At 37.6% G+C, this 22,883-nt stretch overlaps 1 protein-coding gene across 1 annotated transcript; it reads left to right on the top strand.

Annotated features, from left to right (window-relative positions):
* Nucleotides 1–256: 256 nt before the first annotated feature.
* On the top strand, nucleotides 257–21,764 carry ERI1 (exoribonuclease 1; the record flags this gene model as incomplete). Its single annotated transcript, XM_084231258.1, has 7 exons — nucleotides 257–1,164; nucleotides 5,568–5,746; nucleotides 9,986–10,196; nucleotides 14,188–14,271; nucleotides 16,254–16,363; nucleotides 19,612–19,726; nucleotides 21,522–21,764. The coding sequence occupies exons 1-7, from the start codon at nucleotides 1,057–1,059 to the stop codon at nucleotides 21,762–21,764; spliced, it is 1,050 nt and encodes a 349-aa protein (XP_084087384.1). The 5' UTR covers nucleotides 257–1,056.
* Between the last annotated feature and the right edge of the window lie 1,119 nt (nucleotides 21,765–22,883).

Raw genomic sequence — 22,883 nt, 5'->3', positions numbered from 1 at the left:
CATTTTCAAAGCAAATAAATGATCCCTTCTTGATTGTGAATCTTCTTTACAAAAAGTTTAAGTGAAACAATCTGTAACTAGCATTTATTAATGTTTTTATATTGGGGATTCTGGTAGTGTTCATTGAGTCATTTCTTTGAGAAAAATATATCTTCTAAAAGAAAGAGAGATGAGATGAGCAGTTCTTCTAAACTTCTCTGCCATTGTGTATCAGCACTCAAAAGTCATATTATTTGAACTGAACACATTCTAACAAAAAGATCATCAGTACAGGAGTTATGCCATAGAAATCTTGATAATTTCTGGGCATTTAAAACCTTGAAAGTGGAGCAGCGGTTGAGCGCTGGGTTGCGAAGCTGCCCGCAGTCTCTGCAGCGCAGGTTCTATCCCCGGCCGCCAGCGAGGGTCCCACATGGTGCGGCGCAGACCTCTCCTGCTGCCCGCTGCTCCCCTCAGCAGTGCACTTCAGTCCTTCTGCCTGCTCTGCTCCCAGCTGTGGCTCTGGTGAATTCTCTCACCCTCCCGTACTTCTGACTGTACCTAGTGCTTGTATAAATAAATAAATAAAATCTTTAAAAAAAAATTGTAAAATAAAACCTTGAAAGTGGACGTAAGAAAATGTAAAATATTCTGCTAGGATTAGAATTCTCCTGTCTCTATTGGGCCCCTTCGTCATTCCTAGGAAACGCTGATCACAGCATTTACTCCGGCGCTCCCCCGGGCCCGCCAGCGTCTAGCGCCAGCACACGTGCAGCTCGGCGGCGCGGTGGCGGCAATCGCAGCTCGTTCCCGCGCGCGCGCCTCGGCTCCCCCTCATTTTCCCTCCCCTCGTGGCCAGACGCACTGGCGTTCCGCGCGCACCGCTCACTGCGCCTGCGCGGCGTGTGGACGCCGCACGCTCCCGGAAGTGGGAGGTGTCCTCCGGAGTTTGTGTGGCCGCCGCCGCGGGAACGCGAGCCCGGTGATTTTTCAAGGGAGAAAGACGAGGCTTTCGGGCGCGGCCCACAGTGAGCGAGCGTCGGGCGCCAGCAAGTCCCTGCATACGTGACACCTGGCATGGAGGATGGGCAGAGCAGACAGCCTGGCGGAGAGGCCGTGGCGCCCGCGCGACTGCAGACGCCGCTCTCGGAGTGTGGGGAGGAGACGCAGCCTCAGAACCCCGAGGTGAGGAGCCCGCCGAAGCCCCGCTGTCGGGGCGCCCGGGTGCCCCTTTCTTTCAGGGTGCTGCTTCGAATCCGCGCTCTGCGTGCCCTTTGACCCGAACCCCGACCGCGTCCCCTGGTCTCCAGCTCCGGGAGCCGTGGGGTGGTTGTCCTTGAGCTCCCTCGGGAGGAGAGTAATTAATAAAAGGAGAAGTGTGTGACCGTGTTTTTGTAAGTTCGGAATGGGGATTCTGCCCTCAACATTCTGTGCACGCGCTGTTAGTGTCAGGCTCGCCCTTACCTGTAATTGGTAGGTTGTGTTTTGTTTGTTTTAAATCGTACCAAATGCCTTAGCTTTGTCCCTTCACACTGTCTTTCAGCCCGTTGCCTCCCAACAGATGATTGTGCCTTTTATGTGGAGCTTCATCCCTGATTTTTGCCCATTTATTACTCATGTAGACATAGCATGTGACTGATTTTCTGAACGAATTTGGCAGCTCACTGGTAGATGATAGTTACAGAGAAAAGATGGTAAAAAAGAGGTCTTAAAACTTAGGACTGTTGACCGGAGCTGTGGATTGTCGGTAATTAATACCAATATTGGTCATTTTTTTATTAATAACAAGTGTTGATCACCTTTCAGCAAGTTCCCTAGCTTCTGCATCTTCCATCTGCAGTCAGTTCTCTGCATAGCAGTTTGAGCTGGAATGAGACCGAGCTACTTTCCTAACCCTTCGGTTTGCTGCCTGCTGGCCCTTGCCTCCTGTTTTCATTGCTAATCGCATCGCGAACAGTCCTTTTGCTCCCAGTCCCCTGGCTTCCTTGGTGCTTTTAGGATGGGTAGTCTTTCTGGTTAAGGATCTTTGTATGCTCCTTTTGCCCAGAATGTTATTCTGGTTCTTTGCAGTTTCTCGTTTTCCTTAATGATAACATTTTAAACTATCTCTCCAGTGTCCCTTCTCTCTAAAGAACACTCTTCTGCTTCACCTCTCTCTTCAATCTCAGATACTGTCAATAGCATCATCATATCAGTCAGTTTCAAAATAATTATTCATCTATTTATTTTTTAAAGATTTATTTATGCATAGAAGACCCGGGGCACAGGCCAGAGGTGGGGGGCAGGGCGGTGTGAGAGGATTCACCAGAGACGGATTGGGGAGCAGAACAGGCAGACAAACCAAAAACACTGCTGAGGGGAGCAGTGGGCAAGTCAGGAGAGGTCTGCTGCACCATGTGGGCAGCTCCCTGGCTGGCTGGGGATCAAACTTGCGCTGCAGAGCTGCAAATTGCTTCATAGTGCAGTGCTTAACCCCCTGTGCCACCAGGGAGGCGCAATTATTATTTAAAAAATAATTTTTAAAGTTTATATATTTAATAAGTGCGATATGGTTATGAGTATACTTTATTACATTTGAAAGCCTATGTTCCAAATTGGTTTTAATGGTGCAAGGGTTAAATCTTAGCACTATAAAGCTATGGTCAACCACTGCAGCACAAGTTTGATCCCTGGCCAGGGAGCCCAGCAGACCTCTCCTGTCTCACCCACTGCTCCCCTCAGCAGTGTATTTCAGTTAATCCACCTGTTCTGCTCCTGCACTCTATCTCTGGTGAATCCTCTTACCACCTCCACACCTCTGGCCTACACCCCAACTCTTGTATGAATAAATAAATAAAATAAATCTTTAAAAAGAAAAGTTCTGAGGATCAAGCTATCAACTTAGAAAAGGAAAACAGTTCATGATTATAAAAAAGGAAAACAATTTTGGAATACCTGTCTTTGTAAATGAAGATATGTAATTTCAAGTACAACAATGCATTTAAGTACTTTGTCACAGGTTCTGGTTCAAATTTCTATTGCTAACTGCATCTCACAGTAAATCTTTGTTTGGTACATTAGATTTTCTGTAGTCGTTTCCCATTATGTAAAGATTCTCTTATTTGGATAATATGTACAAACCATACAGCCACTTACTTTGACACGTGGAAAGTAAAAAATGTCCCAGTACTGTGAAGGTATTTCTTTCCTTACTGTGGAATCTGTCTCCTCTTACTATATAAGGCCAGTACTGTGTGTGACATGGGACAGATGATACACAGAAATGGAGGACGATGCCATTGTCCATCACTGTACTATTAAGTAAACTAATTTTGTGTTTTTGTAGGTTACTCCATGTAGGTTTTTTAATATTTTCTTCCTGCCCCTTTGTGTATTGACTTGAGTATTCTTTGGAAACCATTAATGTAGACCTGAAATTTGTAGTCAAATGCTCTACCCCTGAGCTATACCCCCAAAGACCTGAAATTTGGAAGGACACTGGTCGCTGAGAATGGGACCTTGACTGTAACTCAAACTTGACTGAAAGAAGAGACTAGAGTTGAACCTTGAGAGGAAGCAGATCTCTCTTAGTAGAAATTATTCTTTATAGCCTAGCTGGCAGAGTCTAAGAGTTACTTGTGGGTAATTTTTTTGGTTATAGTTTTAGATAAGGTAGCGAATCAAAAAGAGAATCTAACCAAAGTGAAAATTTGCTTAAATTAACCAGGATATCTGTTTTGGTAGATAAACTGTTATTTGTTGTTAACCTAATTTTATTTTATTATTTTTTTAGATTTATTCATTTTTATACAAGAATTGGGGTACAGGCCAGAGATGCGGGGGGGGGGGGGTGAGAGGATTCACCGGAGACAGAGCGGGGAACAGAACAGGCAGATGGACCAAAGTTCACTACTGAGGGGAGCAGTGGGCAGGATAGGAGAGGTCTGTCCCTCCATGAGGGTTTCTCCCTGGTCAGCCAGGAATCGAACTGGTGCTGCAGTGGCTGCAGATTGCTTCATAGGTTGCGCGTTAACCCTTGTGCCACCAGGGAGGCCCTGTTGACCTAGTTTTAGTCTTCCATCGAAGATGAAGTTTAAAATTCAAAATAAGTTTAGATACAAAGGCTATATTATCTGGATTAGATTGAGTGATAAAGTAACAGTTATCAGAAATTTAAAATGTTCTGGAAAGCTGATTGTTTTCTTTTTCATAGATCAGTATAATAGTTTATACATTTGTCAGCAGGGAGCACCTTAATTATTCCTTAATTTGTGGACAGTTCACACTTTGAAATAACTGACCTATTCCTCAAAGCAGATAGAAGTAATTCTTGAGTATTTTAGCATAGTATTACTTTTCCAATAAACGTGTTGTATTAAATTAAGACCTGAAAGTAGAAAAGAGTCCCTGAATCATCAGGATCGGTTTTAATTCAGGAACTGAATCAGAAACTGTGGGCCTGTCTATGGTTATCCCCTCCCCTTTTTAAAAAAAGTTTTATTTTATTTATTTATGCATACAAGAACTTGGGTCTAGGCCAGAGGTTCATTGGGTGAAAGGATTCACCAGGCATAGAGTGGGGAGCAGAACAGGTGGATTGACTGAAACAGACACCAGGGAGGCCCTTGTTATCCCTTCTTAATTTGTAATTGCAGTTCACATGGGGGCAGTGAAGCAAATTATGACTAAATTAACAAGCTTTAATATGGATTAATAGTAAGAACTGAAGTATTTGGGGAATTCTGCAACATACCTAAAATTTGTAATATTGCATGTGGAACATTTAGTAATTCTGGACTAACTGGGAATGATAAGAATCAGGTCATGTTTTAACACCAGTTTTGATTTATGAAAAGAAAATAGGTTTTTGTCCATACAAAAGCCAATTAGTACATATGTAGCTTTTGTGTTTTGAAACGGAATGTTTCCTTCTTTGCGTCCAAGGAAGTTTTTAACTAGCCTTCTAGTCCATTTTGTTTTTATATTGGACATTTTCTTTGTGAAATAAAATCAGGTTAAAAAATTCTCAGAAGTAATTGATTTATGACAAACTTAAATGTTGCAAAAGTTCATTTAAAATTGATTTGTCATTTTTAGAATATCATTAGTGAAAAGATTTGTTCTGCAGTGCTTGATTACAAATAATTATTAATAGCCACAGTGGCTATGTTATTAGGAGTCTGATATATATAACCTCATTTAATTCTTAGAATGGTCTTGCCCAAATTCTATTTACCATTACTAAATACTATTTGAGATAATTATTATTTTACTTTATTTTATAGATAAGGAAACTGAAGATCAAAGGCCAGTAAGTAGCTACCCAAGATCATGCTACTAGTAAATGGTCAGCTGGAGCTCTGTGCTGTGGTGGTTGTAATCCCAACATCGCTTCTTTTTACTTAGCATCATTGCCTTTAAGGAACTGCATTACTCATAGGAGAGAAGAGTAAATTGTATTGGAAACATATCTTCCTATACTTAACTCCCTCAGCAACTACAGTAGGCACTATTCATTAAATATGTAACATAAAGATGCCTTAGGATTTGAACCTTGAAGATGTTTGAACTAATATTAAACTGTGGCTGTGTTTCTTTTCTTTCGGTAGAAAAAGCAACGATGTAGATTCGATGGCCAAGATACAAAAGGATCCAAGTTCATTACCTCCAGTACAAGTGATTTCAGTGACCCAGTTTACAAAGAGATTGCTATCACGAATGGTTGCATTAATAGGATGAGTAAGGAGGAACTCAGAGCTAAACTTTCAGAGTTCAAACTAGAAACCAGGTAATTAAAAATAACTCTTTAAAATTATATAAGTAACTCTTTCTAGAAACTCTTGCCAAAAATCTTGGAAACACTGAAAATTCAGAAATACAATCTTACCATAAAGAAATAACCATTATTAACACAAGGTATTTTATTGCAAACACAGCTCAATACATGCTCTGGCTTTTTTTTTTTTTAGACTTTTTATTTTTTTTGAAGATTTATTTTTATTTTATTTTATTTATACAAGCACTGGGTACAGTCAGAAGCGCGGGAGGGTGAGAGAATTCACCAGAGCCAGAGCGGGGAGCAGAGCAGGCAAAAGGACCGAGGTATACTGCTGAGGGGAGCAGCGGGCGGCAGGAGAGGTCTGCGCGCCATGTGGGACCCTCCTCTGGTGGCCGGGGAGCAGCTGGGGATCGAACCGGTGTTGCAGAGGCTGCGGGCAGCCTCGCAACCCAGCGCTCAACCACTGTGCCACCGGGGAGGCCCTGCTCTGGCTTTCATTTCAGCTATTGTGCAAGCTAGAGAACATGAACGTGTACCACATATGACGACTGTCATTTAATTCTTATATGAGATTCTTTGTGTACAAATCTTGATTATTTCTGTCAGCTTTTTAGATGGTATACCAAGATACTTGATTTGAAGTTTAAGAATATATTGAAGATCTACCAGCAATGTATAGAAATATGTGTCTTACATATCAAGATTGTTTCAAAATTTTGTTATTGTCCGTTTGGTTCTTGGAAAATTACATCTTGTGCTTTTTTTTTTTTAAAGATTTATTTATTTATTTATATAAGCACTGGGTACAGTCAGAAGCATGGGTGGGTGAGAGAATTCACCAGAGCGGGGAACAGAACAGGCAGACTGACCGAAGTACACTGCTGAGGGGAGCAGTGGGCGGCAGGAGAGGTCTGCGTACCATGTGGGACCCTCGCCCAGTGGCTGGGGAATGAACCCGCGCTGCAGAGGCTGCGGGCAGCTTTGCAACGCAGCAACCGTTGCGTCACTGGGGAGGCCCTTACATCTTGTTTTATTGAGAGTAAATATTTTTCTTTAATTTTCTGTTGTGCACTATTTTCCTTTGTTTTTATAAAGAGATTTCCTTTGAAACCAGGTAATTTTAAGAAATCACCTACTAGGAAATACATTTTTTATGTTTTAGTTCTGTTTAGTAAAAATATACATAATGATACTGTGCATTATGTTTAAACTTGTATTGAATGAGAAAACAGTGTAGCTTAGCCAGCTTTGTGTTTGTGTATGTATTTTCAATGAAATGTATACATAAGTTTTTAATAATTTCTTGCAAAACGGAATCACTTTATTTTTATTTGGTGCATGGGTCAGGAAAGACCTTTGGAATCCAGGAAAACTTGAATTTTTTATTGATAGTAGAACTGCCATGCACTAAGAAAGAAAGTGACAACATGTACTAGATGAAGTCTGTTTTGTTTCTGAGTACTCCTGAATCCTTACTCCCTTATAAGTCATATCTTCCTCTTGCTTCGAAATGGAGCTTTACTATTTTTTAAAAAGTACACATGTATTATTTTTCCCTTTTAGATTGTCTGGGTCATAATTGTGAAGAGAATTTTTACCTAATGTCTACCTGACTCTGTTATGAAGGTACAACCTTTAGCAAAATTTTTGTCCTCCTAAGGTGTGAGAATCAATACTTCTGACATGCATGGGAACCAGAGATGTAGATGTATGTTTATACCTTCATTCAGCAAGCACTTGGTTATAAAAATAACCCCTCCACACCTTTTTTTCCCCCTCCACACCTTTTTATTTTTAAAGATTTATTTATGCATACAAGAACTGGGGTATAGGCCAGAGGTATGGGGCTTGAGAAGATAACTAGAAACAGAGTGTGGAGCAGAGCAGGTGGATCTACTGAAATACACTGCTGAGGGGAGCAGCAGGCAAGATAGGTGATATCTGCTGCACCATGTGGGTCAGCCCCCTGGCTGGAAATCAAACTCAGAACTCATTTTGCAATGACTAGAAATGGCTTGACAGCACTGTGTCTTTAACCCCTGAACCACCAGGGAGGCCACACTTGGTTATTTTTAAGCACTGTAGTAGGCATTGAAGTTACAAAGTTAAAACAGATATATTCCCTTTTTTGGGCAGTTCACAGTCTCTTGGGAAAAAACACAATCACAGTACAGAGTCACCAGTGCTTTATTGAAGGTCTGTCCAGGTGCAGCATAGGAATACATAAGAATTAAGGAATTCCAGATGTGGCACTTGAATTTTGTGGGCCAAGCAGAAAGGAAGGTATTTTATTGCAAACACAACTCAGTACATGGTCTGGCTTTTTTTTCAGCTGTTGTGCAAGTTATAGAACATGAATGTGTACCACACACGAAGCAGTGACTTATGTCTTGTTTGCAGTATGCCACATACCGTGGGGAATGGGAACATTTGAAGATGATACTAAAATCATAGGTGGTAGCCAACTTGTGAAGGAACTCAGTGCTAAAGTCTGCATTTTATGTTGTAAGCAGAAGGGAACCACTGAAGGTATTTTAGCAGGAAATTGGCATTAGTTCTTAATTCCTAAGGTGAAGACTGATTGTGATAGTGAAGTAATGTGCCATTGTCCAAGAAGCTAATGGCAGAATATGCCAGAGAGAATTAAGGACAATCAGATTCTGAATTGGAATTGACAGAAATGGTGGTTATTTAGATATGAATGAGCAAGGGAGATGGCAAGTTTTTCTGGAGCAACTGGTGTATTTGTGTTGCTGCTATGCTTGCAGGTAATCCTTTAATGGATGTAGTTTCTCCAAGCAAAAGGAATAAAGACAAAGTCATTTAAAGTTGTCACATGACATAGTCACTCACTAATGGAAGGAGTTAAACTTCCTTCCTAGGTTTTGGTAATTTGGAAAATCGCAAACAAACATATTAAGACATTTTGTCTTAAAACATCTACATGGTTAATTATTGGTTCCTTTCATGGTTTGGCTTCTTTTTCAATGGTAGTTTAAAAAGGAAAACAAAAGGCCAAAAAATATTTTTAATAGTCATTAATGGGTGATGTGACCAAAATGCCTTGTTAAATTTTAATTAGGGCAAGTTCTTATTTTTACTACCATTTTATATCTGCAAATCATAATAGCACCCAAGCAACATCCAAGCAAATTCTAGTATCAGTTTTGACTTTTCAGTTTTTAAAGAAACGTAATGTATGAAGCACATGACCAACATTATCAACCATTGTTACCTATTTAAAACAACCTTTTCCCCTCCACACCTTCCTGTTTGTGGTACATATATTTTGAAAATATGCGTAATGTCCTAAATCTTATACTCAAGATAAGTTAAGAAGCCTTCCAATTAGGACCTACTGAGTATGACGGTATTCTTGTGGACATGGTTCACTCATTGATATCTTCTATGTTAGTTTTTCTAGTTAGGTAGTTAATAGGCATTGAGCTTTTTCAAAAAGATTTGTTTATGCATACAAGAGCTGTTGTGTAGACAGAGGTGGGTTGGGGCAGGCGGTAAGAGGGATGAGAGGATTCACCAGAGACAGAGTGGGAAGCAGAACAGGCAGATCTACTCATACTGCTGAGGGGAACAGTGGGTGACACAGGAGAGGTCTGCTGTGCCATGTGGGTCAGCTCCCTGACCAGGGATCGAACTCGTTGTGCTGGTAATAGCTTGATAATGCTAAGACTTAACTCTTTGTGCCGCCAGGGAGGTCCTAGGCATTCAGCTTTTAAGTTATAACCCTTTCATGGTTATGGGGTTTTGTTGCGCTCTCTCACTTTCAGAAGTCATAAGAAGGGAAAGACATAGCGTGGTAAGTTCAGTTTAACTGAATTTTCATACTCTGAAATTTGTATTTGACCAGTGTAATAATTCATTGTTAATTTCAGTTTTTGTATCATGTATGTCATCTTTTTAAATAAGGTAATAATGGGTGTATAGGCAGTGTATGTTGACAAGACTTAGGGTTTGAAATATCAGTATATATAGGAGAAAATGCTATTTTATACTACATAAGTAAAAAGTTACTTGCAGAGGAAAACACTGATGTTTTATTGATTTTTTTTTAAACAATTAGTTCTTTCCTGACTTAGCTTTGAATCTTGCTTTCTTTGCATTTATTTTTGCTAATATTTGTTAAATTGTATTGTGACTATCATTGTTTAAGCCAGTACACTGGAAAGAGTTAAGATTCTTGACTGTAAAATTCACCTATAACTTAATTTTGTTCTTATTTTTCCTTAGGGGAGTAAAGGATGTACTAAAGAAGAGGCTGAAAAACTATTACAAGAAGCAGAAACTGATGCTGAAAGAGGACAGTTGTACTGACAGTTACTATGACTACATTTGTATCATTGACTTTGAAGCCACTTGTGAAGAAGGGAACCCACCTGAATTCATCCATGAAATAATTGAATTTCCTGTTGTCTTGTTGAATACTCATACCTTAGAAATAGTAAGTAAATTGTTATACTTTAATTGCACTTTTATAGCAATTTCTGGGATTCACCGGAAAGGCAGAGATCTCACTTGTAGTTTTAGCTAGAGTTACCATTCTAAAGTGGGTTTTTGCTTTTGCTGTGTACTTTGTTTCAGCTTGATAAATAGAAAAAGTATAATAAATAATTTCATAGTCTACTCATTTGCCAGTAGCCAAAATTACAGTATTTTTTTTCCTTTGCTTGGAACATATATCTAGCTGGACATTAGAATTTCCTGGGGAGTAAACAAAACAAAAACAAAATAACCTGATGCCTGATCTTAGTCCTAGAGTTTCTGATTTATTTGTAAAAGTGGTGGGGCCCTGAAATCAGCTTTTTTTTTTTTTTTAAGATTTATTTATTTATACAAGAACTGGGGAACAGACCAGAGGCGTGGGAGGGTGAGAGAATTCACCAGAGACAGAGTGGCGAGCAGAACAGGCAGATGACCGAAAGCACTGCTGAGGGGAACAGCGGGTGAGGCAGGAGAGGTCTGCCACATCATGTGGGCATCTCCCCGGCAGGCCAGGAATCAAACCAGCAGTGCAGAGAATGCGGACAGCTCCACAGCGCTGTGCTCAACCCTCTGCTCCACCGGGGAGGCCCTGAAATAGCTTTATAACAAAACTTTCCGGTTGATATATAGTCAGGTTAAGAACCTACATTTATGAACACTAGTACACTAATGTGTACTCTGATTTCTGAAAATAATAAATTTCAGAAATCACCTTTCAACTGACAACTATCCGTCTCCCTAATGAAAAGTTTATGGGGTAGTGACTCTTTGAACCTTAGCTTATTTTATTTATATATATATATATATATATATATATATATATATATATATATGTATATATATATGCTTTAGGTAGTTGTTAGTGCATTATTAGTTCAGAAAGTCAGCAAGAATTCTCAAAGAATACCATTTGCCTTGTAAAATCTAACATGTCAGCTACCCTCAAGTTACTTCTGTGGTTTCTCTTGTTAAGTATTATGCGATTAAGTATTAAATAGTTTATGTATTAAAATGCACAAATTTTTCCTTAAGTCTTGTCAAAGCCTGTTTTAATTATATTCTTAATCATTCTATTTACATAATTTTATTGTACAAAGCAGATTAGAGGTTAATAAATGAAAAGGAAAAAACATCAGCTATGAAGGTAAATAATATTGCATTTCACAGTAGATTCCACTGCTCTAGCAATTCCCTTTTCTCATTTACACATTAATGATTTATTGCTTCCTACTATATTCCTGTCATATACAGACACGTTATTTTACATAAAAAGCTTTCACTCATTCCCATTTATGCCATTTCTTTGTTCTTTCACATCAAATTTCTTTAAAGAAATTATGTGTATTTCTGTCTCTGTTTCCTTCCATTCTCTCTTAAACTGACACCACTGGGGTTTAAATCCCATCACTCCATTAAAATCACTTATCAGTGTCATCTTTGACCTTTACCTAAATTCTGGTAGAATTTCACTTCTCTGTACCTGAAGCACTTTCTTCAAGTGACAGCTAGTATACCTCATTCTCTTGATTTTTCTCCAGCCTTATTGGATTCCCATTTGCTTTGCTATTACCTCCTTTTCTTCCCAGCTTCCTAATGGCAGACTCCTCAGGGTTCAAACCTACTTCCTCTTTTCCCTATAGATCCCCTTTAATGATCTCATCTAGTTCTTTAACTTTTAGATACTATAATGCTGATCTATACCAAATAGATCTCTCCAACCTGGACCTCTGTCTCAAACCCAGACTGCCTATTTGACATTTCTACTTGGACATTTAAACAGACATCTTTAACATATCACAAATTGAACTTACCCTATTTTCTGCCTTACTTAGCTTGAGTAATGATACTTTCTTTAAAACAAGATTTTATTTTTTGTGTGTGGAAGAACAGGGGTGTAGGCCAGAGGTGTGGAGGGTGAGAAGATTCACCAGAGACAGAGTGAGGAGCAGAACAGGCAGATTTACTGAAATACACTACTCAGGGGTACAGTGGGTGAGATAGCAGAGGTCTGCTGCGCCCTCTGTGTGATAACTCTGTGGCCAGCAATGGAACTCAGTCCTTGGCGGTGGGGTGGTAGTGCTAAGACTTAACCCCGAGGCCCCCAGGGAGGCCCCCACCAATTCTTGTCTTTCTAATGCTCATTTTAGAAACCATGGAGATGTCCTTTACTCCAGCTGTTTCTTTCTCATTCACCCAGACCAACACTGACTCCTGTTTCTCTGCCTTCAAAGTATATGCAGAACCCAGCCACTTAACTGCATTGCAATGACTCCTATCTGAGCCCTGATCATTTTTTTGTCTGCATTTATTGCATTTACCATCTAGCTGGTCTCTGTTTAATCCTTGTCTCCCGATAGCCAACTCTTAACTTAGTGGCCAGGTTAATCCTTATAAAATATAAGTAAGATCATTTCACTCCTCTGTTTAAAACCCATCAGTGATTCTCCATTTCACTCAGAGTAAAAACCATGTTTCTTATATGATCTGGCCTCTAATTGTGTTATCTTGACCTGCTTGCTGTTTCTCAGAAAAGCCCCACATGTGCTACCTCCGAACCTGCCAGAGCTTTGGCTCTGATTCCTCTCCTTCAGGGGGCTTGCTGCTCCTTCCCTTCCTCCTACCTCCAGCCCTTCCTTCCTCCTCACCCTACCTTGCACCTCATTTTCTAGATAAAGACTATCTGGATACCTATTTAATAATATTGTTGCAACAGCCCCTTAACTGCTCTACTTCATTTTTTTTTAAATACTCCTACCTAGTTCTCTATAGCATCATTCTGTTAATAGTGTTAAATAATGAATAAAACTTTATGAATGTTATATTCAGTATTATCAGCTTGTAATAGTAAGGAAAGTTTTGCCATATATTTTTGAAAGATTTTCTTTTAAAATTATAAAAAAAATTTGACAAAAGAATATAGACTTCATTTAACTGTGAGATTAAATAAAATTTTTTCTTCTGTGATATATCTAGTAAGTAAATATCTAACTTTTGAAGTAAGAATATTCTTTACTGTTCTTTGCTGTTTTACAGGTGTTAATAACCGTTTATAATTCAGCTTAATACATTAGTGTAGAGAAAGATATTCATTTTTAGGAAGTATAAATGTTTACTTTTCTTAATTTTTCAGTCTTACGTCACAAAGAATATTTTGTCTTTTTCTCATATCCACACAGTATTAAAAGTTGCTAACTCGAAACCTATAGGTTTTGAAATTATCCTTAATTTTTAACAAGTGACTTAGGGCAATCTGGTTCAGGGAGCCAGTATTGGTTTAGAGAAAAAGCGCATAGAGATCTGAACCTGATGATGTTCAACCATACTGACCTTCCAGAGTTCACTGAATGCGAGTATAAAATGAGAAGACAAGCATGAAAACTGTTTGAAGAGGTTAAAAATTGCTACAGAAATGTAGTATTAATAGCTTGTAAATTACTACATATCATATCAAATTTTGAGTATTAAGAATTCAGTTTAGTGGAATCTATTAAAATAAGGACTGCTGAGGAGTAAATGAGAGTGCAGTAATCTAGAGAAATCTAGAGCATTATAAAGTAATCTAGAGCATTATAACTGAAGAATAACATGCCACAAAAGAATTTGTTACCATTTAAAAAACTATCTTGAAGGGGTTTTTACAGTTCTAAACTATTAAAAGAAAATTATTAACACTTTGTTTTTTAGGAAAATGTTTACTTTGGTTTTGAAACTTGCTTTCCAGGCACTTGGCTTTTCTCTTTAAATTTTATTATTAAGAAGAAATTTTTTAATTAAAAAATTAGAGTGTTTTGGTAGTGGAGAATTATCCATAATTGTCAAACTCTAAAAAGTCTGTATGTGAGCACCTATAAGTTACAACTTCCTGTGACTGAATTTGTTATATATCATGTGTCATGCATCTTAAGTCATAGAAATATTTTAACTTTTAACTTGCTGTCCTTCCCTTATAGGAAGATACATTTCAGCAGTATGTGAGACCAGAGATTAACACACAACTTTCTGATTTCTGCATCAATCTAACTGGGATCACTCAGGTTATAATTCTATGTTCTTTTTTTTGAGTATGAAAGAGTTTTGAAATTAGGGATTGATTTCATAGTTTAAAAAGATTATTGTAAAAAATATTTAAAATAGTATGATACTTTCCTTGCTTGGTAAAGATCTTTTATACTGTGATAATTAAAGAGTAGAGAAGCAAACTAGTCTGTAGTGACAGAAAGCAAACCAGTGTTACCTGGGGACAATGATAGGGATTACTAAGGAGCAGAAGGACACTTTTTGGGGTGATGGATATTTTCAACATTGTGATTATAGAGATGATATATGCAGACACAAAAAATTTACCAAACTTCTACACTTTAAACACATCAGTTTATTGTACACACGTTATGCTCCAATAGAGTTGTTTTAAAAAAACAAAAAAAAAGAAAAAGCAGATTTTAAACCTGGTAAAAATTTTCTAAGACTTTCCTTTTTAAGGAGTTGTATTGATAACTCTAAATATTTCATTTGCAGGTCTCCCTAGTGGCCTGGGGTTTAAGTCTCAGTGCTATCACCACTTAGGCCTGAGTTTGATCCCGGGCCAGGGAGCTAATCCACATATGGCACAGCAGACCTCTCCTTTCTCACCTGCTGCTCCCCTCAGCGGTGTATTTCAGTAGATCTGCCTGTTCTGCTCCCCATTCTGTCTCGGTGAACTCTCTCACACCCTACATCTATGGCCTATATCCCAGTCTTCTATACAAGAATAAATAAAATTCCCTAAAAGGAAACAAATAAATAAAGATTTCATTTGCTTGCAGCACTAGTAAAATAAGTACTGCCATGCTGGACTTGCAGATGAAGTTATTAAAATTTTCTATTACAATTTGACTTTACGTATAAGTTATTTTTTTAAAGTCTCTGATTTTTGGTTATATTCTAATGAGGTAGACCCTTTGTTCATTTACATAGTTGTTTTATTCAATCATTCACTCACTTACTGACTATATGAGTGCACTGTAATATTTGCCAAGGTATTTGGGGTATAAAAATAGTCAAGTTATTGTCTGTCCTATGTTCACAATCTAAGTTAGGACAGACAGAATAAACCAGTAGTCACAATATGGCTAGAAAGTCAATGTTTTATCTCAGGCTATTGTGGGCATCTATAAATGGGCTGTCTGTGACAGAGGGGATGGAAAGGCTGTCCTGGAATAAACATCCCCAAGTTGGTGGACTTGGGCTGAGTCATTGTAGGTAAATTGGCAGAAAAGAATGATTGGGCATTTTGGATCTGACAGCAGAACTGTTAGTTGTTTGGAATCATTCAAATATGTATGGATTGTTAAGAAAGTGTCACAAATTAAGCTGAAGTGATAGGCAGAAGCAAGCCAGATAGTGAACAGTCTGGTTGTCCTGAAAGCCTTGGAAGTGTTTGGAGAATTTTGGGTATGAAAATGATGGGTCAGATTTACATTTTAGGAAGATCAGTCTGGCAGTGGTGTATAGTATGTTGTAGAAAGATGTGAGCTTTGAGGTTAGGAGACTAACTTTAGGGGAGTATAACTTTTAGCTGAGAGAAATTTCCCTTTTTGTCCCTGAAAAATTAGCCACTAGAATGAAGCTTAGAAAGGAAAACACTCTCTCCTCCTCTTCTTTCCGCTCCCCCTCAAAAGATCCAGTCATCCAAGTTTTTTTAATCATAGACTTGACTCAAACATGAGAAAACTAATAATGAAAAAAAATTACTTTGTGATAGTGAAGATTAGAAGAGAGGCAGAGAGAGCCACTAGGGGATTATCTTAAATCTGATTTTGGGAGGATTACATACTTCAATTGATACTCGTCTCTAATACTTGGCTATAAATGATTTTTAATTGCCTTCAAAATGAAATGTTTAGTGAACCTCGGACAAGGAAATCATGAAGAATATAAAACATCACATTGTTGTTTTCCCTCCAATGTCTAGGTATTTTTATACGACTTTATGTAACTGCGCAGATTTTTTAAATATATTTTGCTTTTATATCTTCAGGATCAGGTGGACAGAGCTGATACCTTCCCTCAGGTACTGAAAAAAGTAATTGACTGGATGAAATTAAAGGAGTTAGGAACAAAGTATAAGTATTCCATATTGACAGATGGGTAAGTTGTCTTTTTAAATCTGTTTTTTAAGATTAAATATACCCTTTCACTTAACTTTCAGAATTCCACAAAAGGTATTACTTACTAACAGTACTAAAGTTCCCTTCAGAAAGCATTATTTTTCCTTTCTTAATTTCTAGTTTAATGTTAATTCTAAGGATCAAACAGAAGGAAAAAAGCAATGATAAATTTAATCCAAGACTAGGGGATTAGAGAAAGATGCATAACAATACATAATACTAAAACAACTTTACTAAAATTATCATGACACTCCTAGCTGAGAAGTCATTTGTGTACTTATTCATCCTTTTCTCTCTACTCAAAGGCTCTCTTTCTTTCTATTTTTTTTAAAATAAATTTTATTTTTATATTCCCCATACAATTGCAACCCCCTTATTTTGACCCCAATCCCTCCCCTCCCCGCCCCCAGGTTTTTGTTGATTTTGATTTTCACTTTCTTATAGTTATTCATTTTCCTGTCCCTTATTTAAGTTTTCTAGATTCCTGCTGTGAGTGAGAACCATCCGGTATTTTTCTTTTTCTTTCTGGCTTATTTCGCTGAGCATGATCCCTTCCAGCTCCATCCATGTTGCTGCAAATTGCATGTGTTTATCTTTTTTGTATGCTGAGTAATATTCCTTGGTGTATATGTACCACATCTTCTTGATCCAGTCATCTATTTTTGGGCATTTGGGTTGTTTCCAAAGCTTAGCTATTGTAAACAGTGCTGCTATAAACACAGGCGTGCAGGTGCTCTTTGGAATTGATGTTTCTGTGTCCTTTGGGTAAATACCTAGGAGTGGAATTGCTGGATCCTGTGGAAGCTCTATGTTTAGTAGGTCCAGAAATCTCCACACAGCTCTCCATAGTGGTTGGACCAGTTTGCACTCCCACCAACAGTGCAGGAGAGTTCCTTTTTCTCCACAACCTCGCCAACATTTGTTGTTGCTAGTTTTTTTTATATGTGCCATTCTCACTGGTGTAAGATGGTATCTCATGGTAATTTTGATTTGCATTTCCCTGATTACAAGTGATGTTGAACATTTTTTCATATGCCTGTTGGCCATTTGCATTTCCTCTTCAGAGAAGTTTCTTTTTAGCTCTTCTGCCCAGTTTTTGACAGCATTATTTTCTTTGTTGTTGTTGAGTCTCATCAGCTCTTTGTAGATTTTTGTGATCAGTCCTTTATCATTAGTGTTGTATGCAAAAATGTTCTCCCAGTCAGTGGGGTTTCTCTTTGTTTTTGTTATTGTCTCTTTTGCTGTGCAGAAGCTCTTTAATTTGATGTAGTCCCAGCTGTTGATCTTTGCCTTCACTATCACTGCTTTGGGTGATGTGTCTGCAAAGATGTCTTTGATGTGCATATCACGTAGTGTTTCGCCTATATTTCCTTCTATGTATTTTATGGTTTCAGGTCTTAGTCTAGTTCTTTAATCCATTTTGAGTTGATTTTTGTGTATGGTGTGAGGTAGTGGTCAAGCTTCATTTTTTTGCATGTAGCGACCCAGTTTTCCCAGCACCATTTATTGAACAAACTTTCTTTGCTCCAGTGCATATTCTTTGCTCCTTTGTCAAAGATCAGTTGACCATCAATCTGTGGGTTTATTTCTGGATTTTCTATTTGATTCCATTGGTCTGTGTGTCTGTTCTTGTTCCAATACCATGCAGTTTTGATGGTTATGGCTTTGTAGTATAGTTTGAAGTCTGGGAGTGTGATGCCTCCATTCCCCTTTTTTTTTTTTTCAGGAGGAAGGTTCTCTTTCTTGACTGTTCAAAGCCCACCTTGTCTTTTACTCCAGACACTCCAACTCATAGTGATCTTTTTTTCTTGAACTCTTACATCTGTTATGATATGTACCATTCATTTAGCTTCTGACTTCTGACTAGATATTTAAGCTGTATTTATATTTGCAAGGGCTTTGATAATCTATTCAGAGTAAGATTTTTTGCTACTTGATAATCTTCCACGTGTTATTCTAAGTTGTATACATATTGTATTGTGCAGTAAGTGAAAGCACTCACTGTAGTGCTGCACTCAAAGTGTGACAAAAAGTATGTTAAATAAAAAGCTAAGTGGGAGGATTAGAAAGATTAAAACAAGTATTACAGAGCCTCCCCTTGTGGCACAGCAGTTGAGTGCTGGGCTACGAAGCTGCGTGCAGCCTCTGTAGCACCAGTTCGATCCCCGGCTGCTGGGCAAGGGTCCCACATGGCATGCAGACATCTCCTGTTGCCTGCTGCTCCCCTCAGCATTGTACTTCGTCATTCTGCCTATTCTGTTCCCTGCTCTGGCTCTGGTGAATTCTCTCACCCTCCTGTGCTTCTGACTGTACCCAGTGCTTGTATAAATAAATAAATCTTAAAAAAAAAAACAAAAACAAGTATTACAAGCATTGTGCAAAGATAGCTCATATACTATAATGTAATTAAGGTTGAAGAAAAGTCCTAATCAACTTCTGTTTCAAACTATGGAGAGATTGTACACTAAAGTTGTGATGTCACCTACATGTAAAGGATATAGGGCCCCTCATACAATGGGAAAGAACATTGTATTTAATCACGTCATAATTGTGTTTAAAAACAGAAGTTTTGGGAAATGTTTAGAAATCTGTTACTGATTTTAAACACTAATGAGCAATAGTCCTGCTAAAATATACAGGTGTTTATCATAGTATAGTATGTTTGATTCTGGACAGATCATTTAAAACCTGTACAATTTCATACTAGCACAAGTTGATTAGTGTTACAGAAACATGCCATAGTAAGCAAGTTGCGCATTAACTGCTTGGTGCCAACTACTCTTGTCTCTTTCAACAATTTTGCTCATTGTTTGTTGGTTTGTTTCAAAGCACCTTCTCAAAGAACTTCATGTGATAAATCTGACATTAAAAGTAAACTTCACAGTTAATTTAGAATTATGACCATATACCACACCAGATTGAGGTCTGCCCAGGTAGCCAGAACTGTAAAAATGATCAAAATGACACAAGGGATGGTGATTGGGGGGAAAAAATGAACCTAACAAGAATTAGTGAAGGAAAATTTAATATACCTCACTTGTATTTTCTTTGTTTTTTAAATTTTACTTCTCAGTTGGTGTTTTTGAAGAAAAGAGGTTTATTTTCCAAGCTGGATGTTATGTGTTACTATGAGAGAGGTGATGTGTAAATAAAAAACAAATAATTGACTTAAAGTACTCATTTGTAAGAACAGTGTTGTATTTATCTATTTGTTTTCTTGTTTTTAAGTTCATGGGATATGAGTAAATTCCTGAACATTCAATGCCGGCTAAGTAGACTCAAATATCCTCCTTTTGCTAAAAAGTGGATCAATATTCGAAAGTCATATGGAAACTTCTACAAGGTAAAATTTCTGTATTTTATTTATTATACTGTTCTTGATAAATTTATTATATTTTTCATGTATGTTAAATTGTGATTTACTATGTGCCTTTTCACAGAAAAGGGCCATGTAATTAGTTGTTAGTTTTCAGATTCCAAGTTAGTAAATGATTATAGTTGTTTAGGAACATAAGCTATATTTCTCATTTAACTTGTTACAATTATTTAAATAGATTAACTGCGTATATGTACTGTTCAATGACAGGTTTGAAGCTGTAGGAGTATTCAGTGTAAAAAATTGATACATGTATTTATTATAAATTTAAAAATAGTATTGCGAGACAGAATAAATGGCTGTCTTTTATCATGACCCTCACCAGGACTACTCCCTATTCTCCTAAGAGAAAAACTCACTTTTTTTAAAGTTGTTTTTTCTAATATTAATCTTCATGTTTCTTTTTTTTTTTTAAGAGATTATTTTATTTTTGTGTAGAAGAACTAGGATGTAGGCCAGACTAGGGGGGTTGTGAGAGGATTCACCAGTGCACAACAGGCAGATCTACTGAAATATACTGCAGAGGGGAGCAGTGGGTGAGACAGGAGAGGTCTGCTGTGCCCTATGTGGGTTAGCCCCCTAGCTGGGAATCAAATTCAGGCCTAAGTAGTGATAGCTCTGAGGTTTAACCCCTAGACCACCAGGAAAGCCCATGTTTCTTATATGTGTATGCTATTTCTTGATTTGTCTGTTTGAGATAGCTGTTGGGTTCCAAATATTGGGGTGGAGAGGATATTTGAATTTTGGGAATGTGTAAGATTTTTATGTTTGTAAAAGTGATTAGGTATTTAAATAGATTGACATACCACCCAATATTATCTTTAATTCTTTATCTTTAGTGCCTTTATTTAGTTACTTAGAAAGGCTAAAATTCTTCTGTGTATCTTTTTTTTTTTTTTTAAAGATTTATTTATACAAGCACTGGGTACAGTCAGAAGTGCGGGAGGGTGAGAGAATTCACCAGAGCCAGAGCAGGGAGCAGAGCAGAAATACACTGCTGAGGGGAGCAGCGGGTGGCAGGAGAGGTCTGTGTGCCATATGGGACCCTCACTGGTGGCTGGGGATCGAACTGGTGCTGCAGAGGCTGTAGGCAGCCCTGCAGCCCAGCGCTCAACCGCTGCGCCACCAGGGGAGGCCCTCTTCTATGTATCTTAAGAAAGAAAAAGAAAAATACCGGATGGTCTCACTCATAGCAGGAATCTAGAAAACTTAAATAAGGCACCAGGAAAATGAATAACTATAAGAAAGTGAAAATCAAAATCAACAAAAAACTATGAACCAGAGACACTTTTTGGGGGGTGGGGGGCGGGAGGGGAGGGATTGGGGTCAGAATGGGGGGGTTGCAATTGTATGGGGAATATAAAAATAAAATTTATTATTTAAATAAAAAAATAAAACTAAAAAAAAAAGAAGTCAAGTAAAATAATACATTACAGGAAAATAATGCAAAAGAATTAAGTTTGTGTTTAAAAGGTAGAGCTTCAATTTAGATAATCTATCTAGAACAATACATTCTTTTTTCATAAATGATTTCTTAAATCACAAAGCTTGAGGATTTTTGATACCTGTTTATATGTATTTTTATCTAAAATTTTAAAATCATTTTTTTAAAACTGAAAGCTTATGTTATTTGCTTCATTTGAACAAGAGTATTTACCCTTTGCCTAATTTTGTTAAGCTATAACTGTAAATTTTCAATTCGTTTTTAACTTTACAGTGACTTATACAATACTATAAATTTATTTACTAAACTATTTTTCAGGTTCCTAGAAGCCAAACCAAACTGACAATCATGCTTGAGAAACTAGGCATGGATTATGATGGACGGCCTCACAGTGGTCTTGATGACTCAAAGAACATTGCACGAATAGCAGTCAGAATGCTTCAGGACGGATGTGAACTCCGAATTAATGAGAAAATGCATGCGGGACAGTTAATGAGTGTGTCCTCTTCGTTGCCACTAGAGGGCACTCCAGCTCCACAAATGCCACATTCTAGGAAATAACAGCATTTTTGCTCTTTTATCCTTGGATCATTCACTCACTCTAACTGGAGTTGCTACAAAGAGGTAGCAGATGAATACTTATTGAATTAGCTCAAAATTTAAGCACCTTAAATATTTGGAATCTTATACAGCTATAGATATATATATACACGTATATGTATATGAACAGATTTTGTGGGGAGGGCATGTTGAATTCTTTGCCACCAGCACTTTTGATATGAACAGTATTGGTTACACAGTAAGAGTTCCTGCTTAGAACTGAAATTTTTAATTTAAGGTGTCCAGGCTGTGTTTCTTTGGTTTTAAATACAAAGGCTTGTTGGTGCTCTCCTCGAATGTCATATTTATTAATCTTAGAATATATAATTAATTCTGTGTTAGCATCAGTAGATTAAATTAACTTTTTGAAATGTACAAAAGATTGGAAGGTGGGCCTTTACTAGCTTTTGGTTTTAAGAATTTTATAGTGCTTTTGAGTTTTGAAGTTTATAGTGAAGTTCAGCTGTGTGTTGTGAATGTCATAAAGTGCTTGGCACACATCTGCCACATTTCTTTTCAGTTCATAATTGGAAGACTTGTGATAAATTTATAGGGTCTGATTAAAAATTCAGTTACTGATGAAATTAAGGAAGAGTCAGAAGAAAATTCCTTATAAAGGACTGTAAGGGCTAGAACTGGAACTTATAATACAGATACATCGGTGGGGTGATTTTGGACTTTTGGGTTCCTGCCCCCTTGTGACATATATCTGCCCGAATTCTTAGATCTAAGAAGCCATGCTTTGAAATAGACTTAAAATAATGGTCATCACTTCATTTTGTATTTGTATAGAACATGATGAGTGAGGTTAATAAAGTGAAATGTTTTCTACCTTATGTTTTTATTACTGAAAACTGATTTCACATAGTGAGTGACCACTAATGTTAAATATTTAATTCTTAACATTCTAAAAACAAAAGTGTTTTTATGGAGCTGAGAAAATAAAACTCTTCTTTATCTAGAAGCTAAAAATATATATTTTCAGAATTGAGTTTCCCTTACAGCTTTCATGGTACAATTTCATTAGCAGTGTTGCTTTACTTTCTGATAATAATTGTGATGCTGCTTTATTTTAATGAT

This window comes from Talpa europaea (genome assembly GCF_964194135.1).
Source record: "Talpa europaea genome assembly, chromosome: 4".
Taxonomy (NCBI): Eukaryota; Metazoa; Chordata; class Mammalia; order Eulipotyphla; family Talpidae; genus Talpa; species Talpa europaea.
The sequence above is the reverse complement of the archived record's forward strand: the minus strand, read 5'-3'. Positions and strand labels throughout refer to the sequence as shown.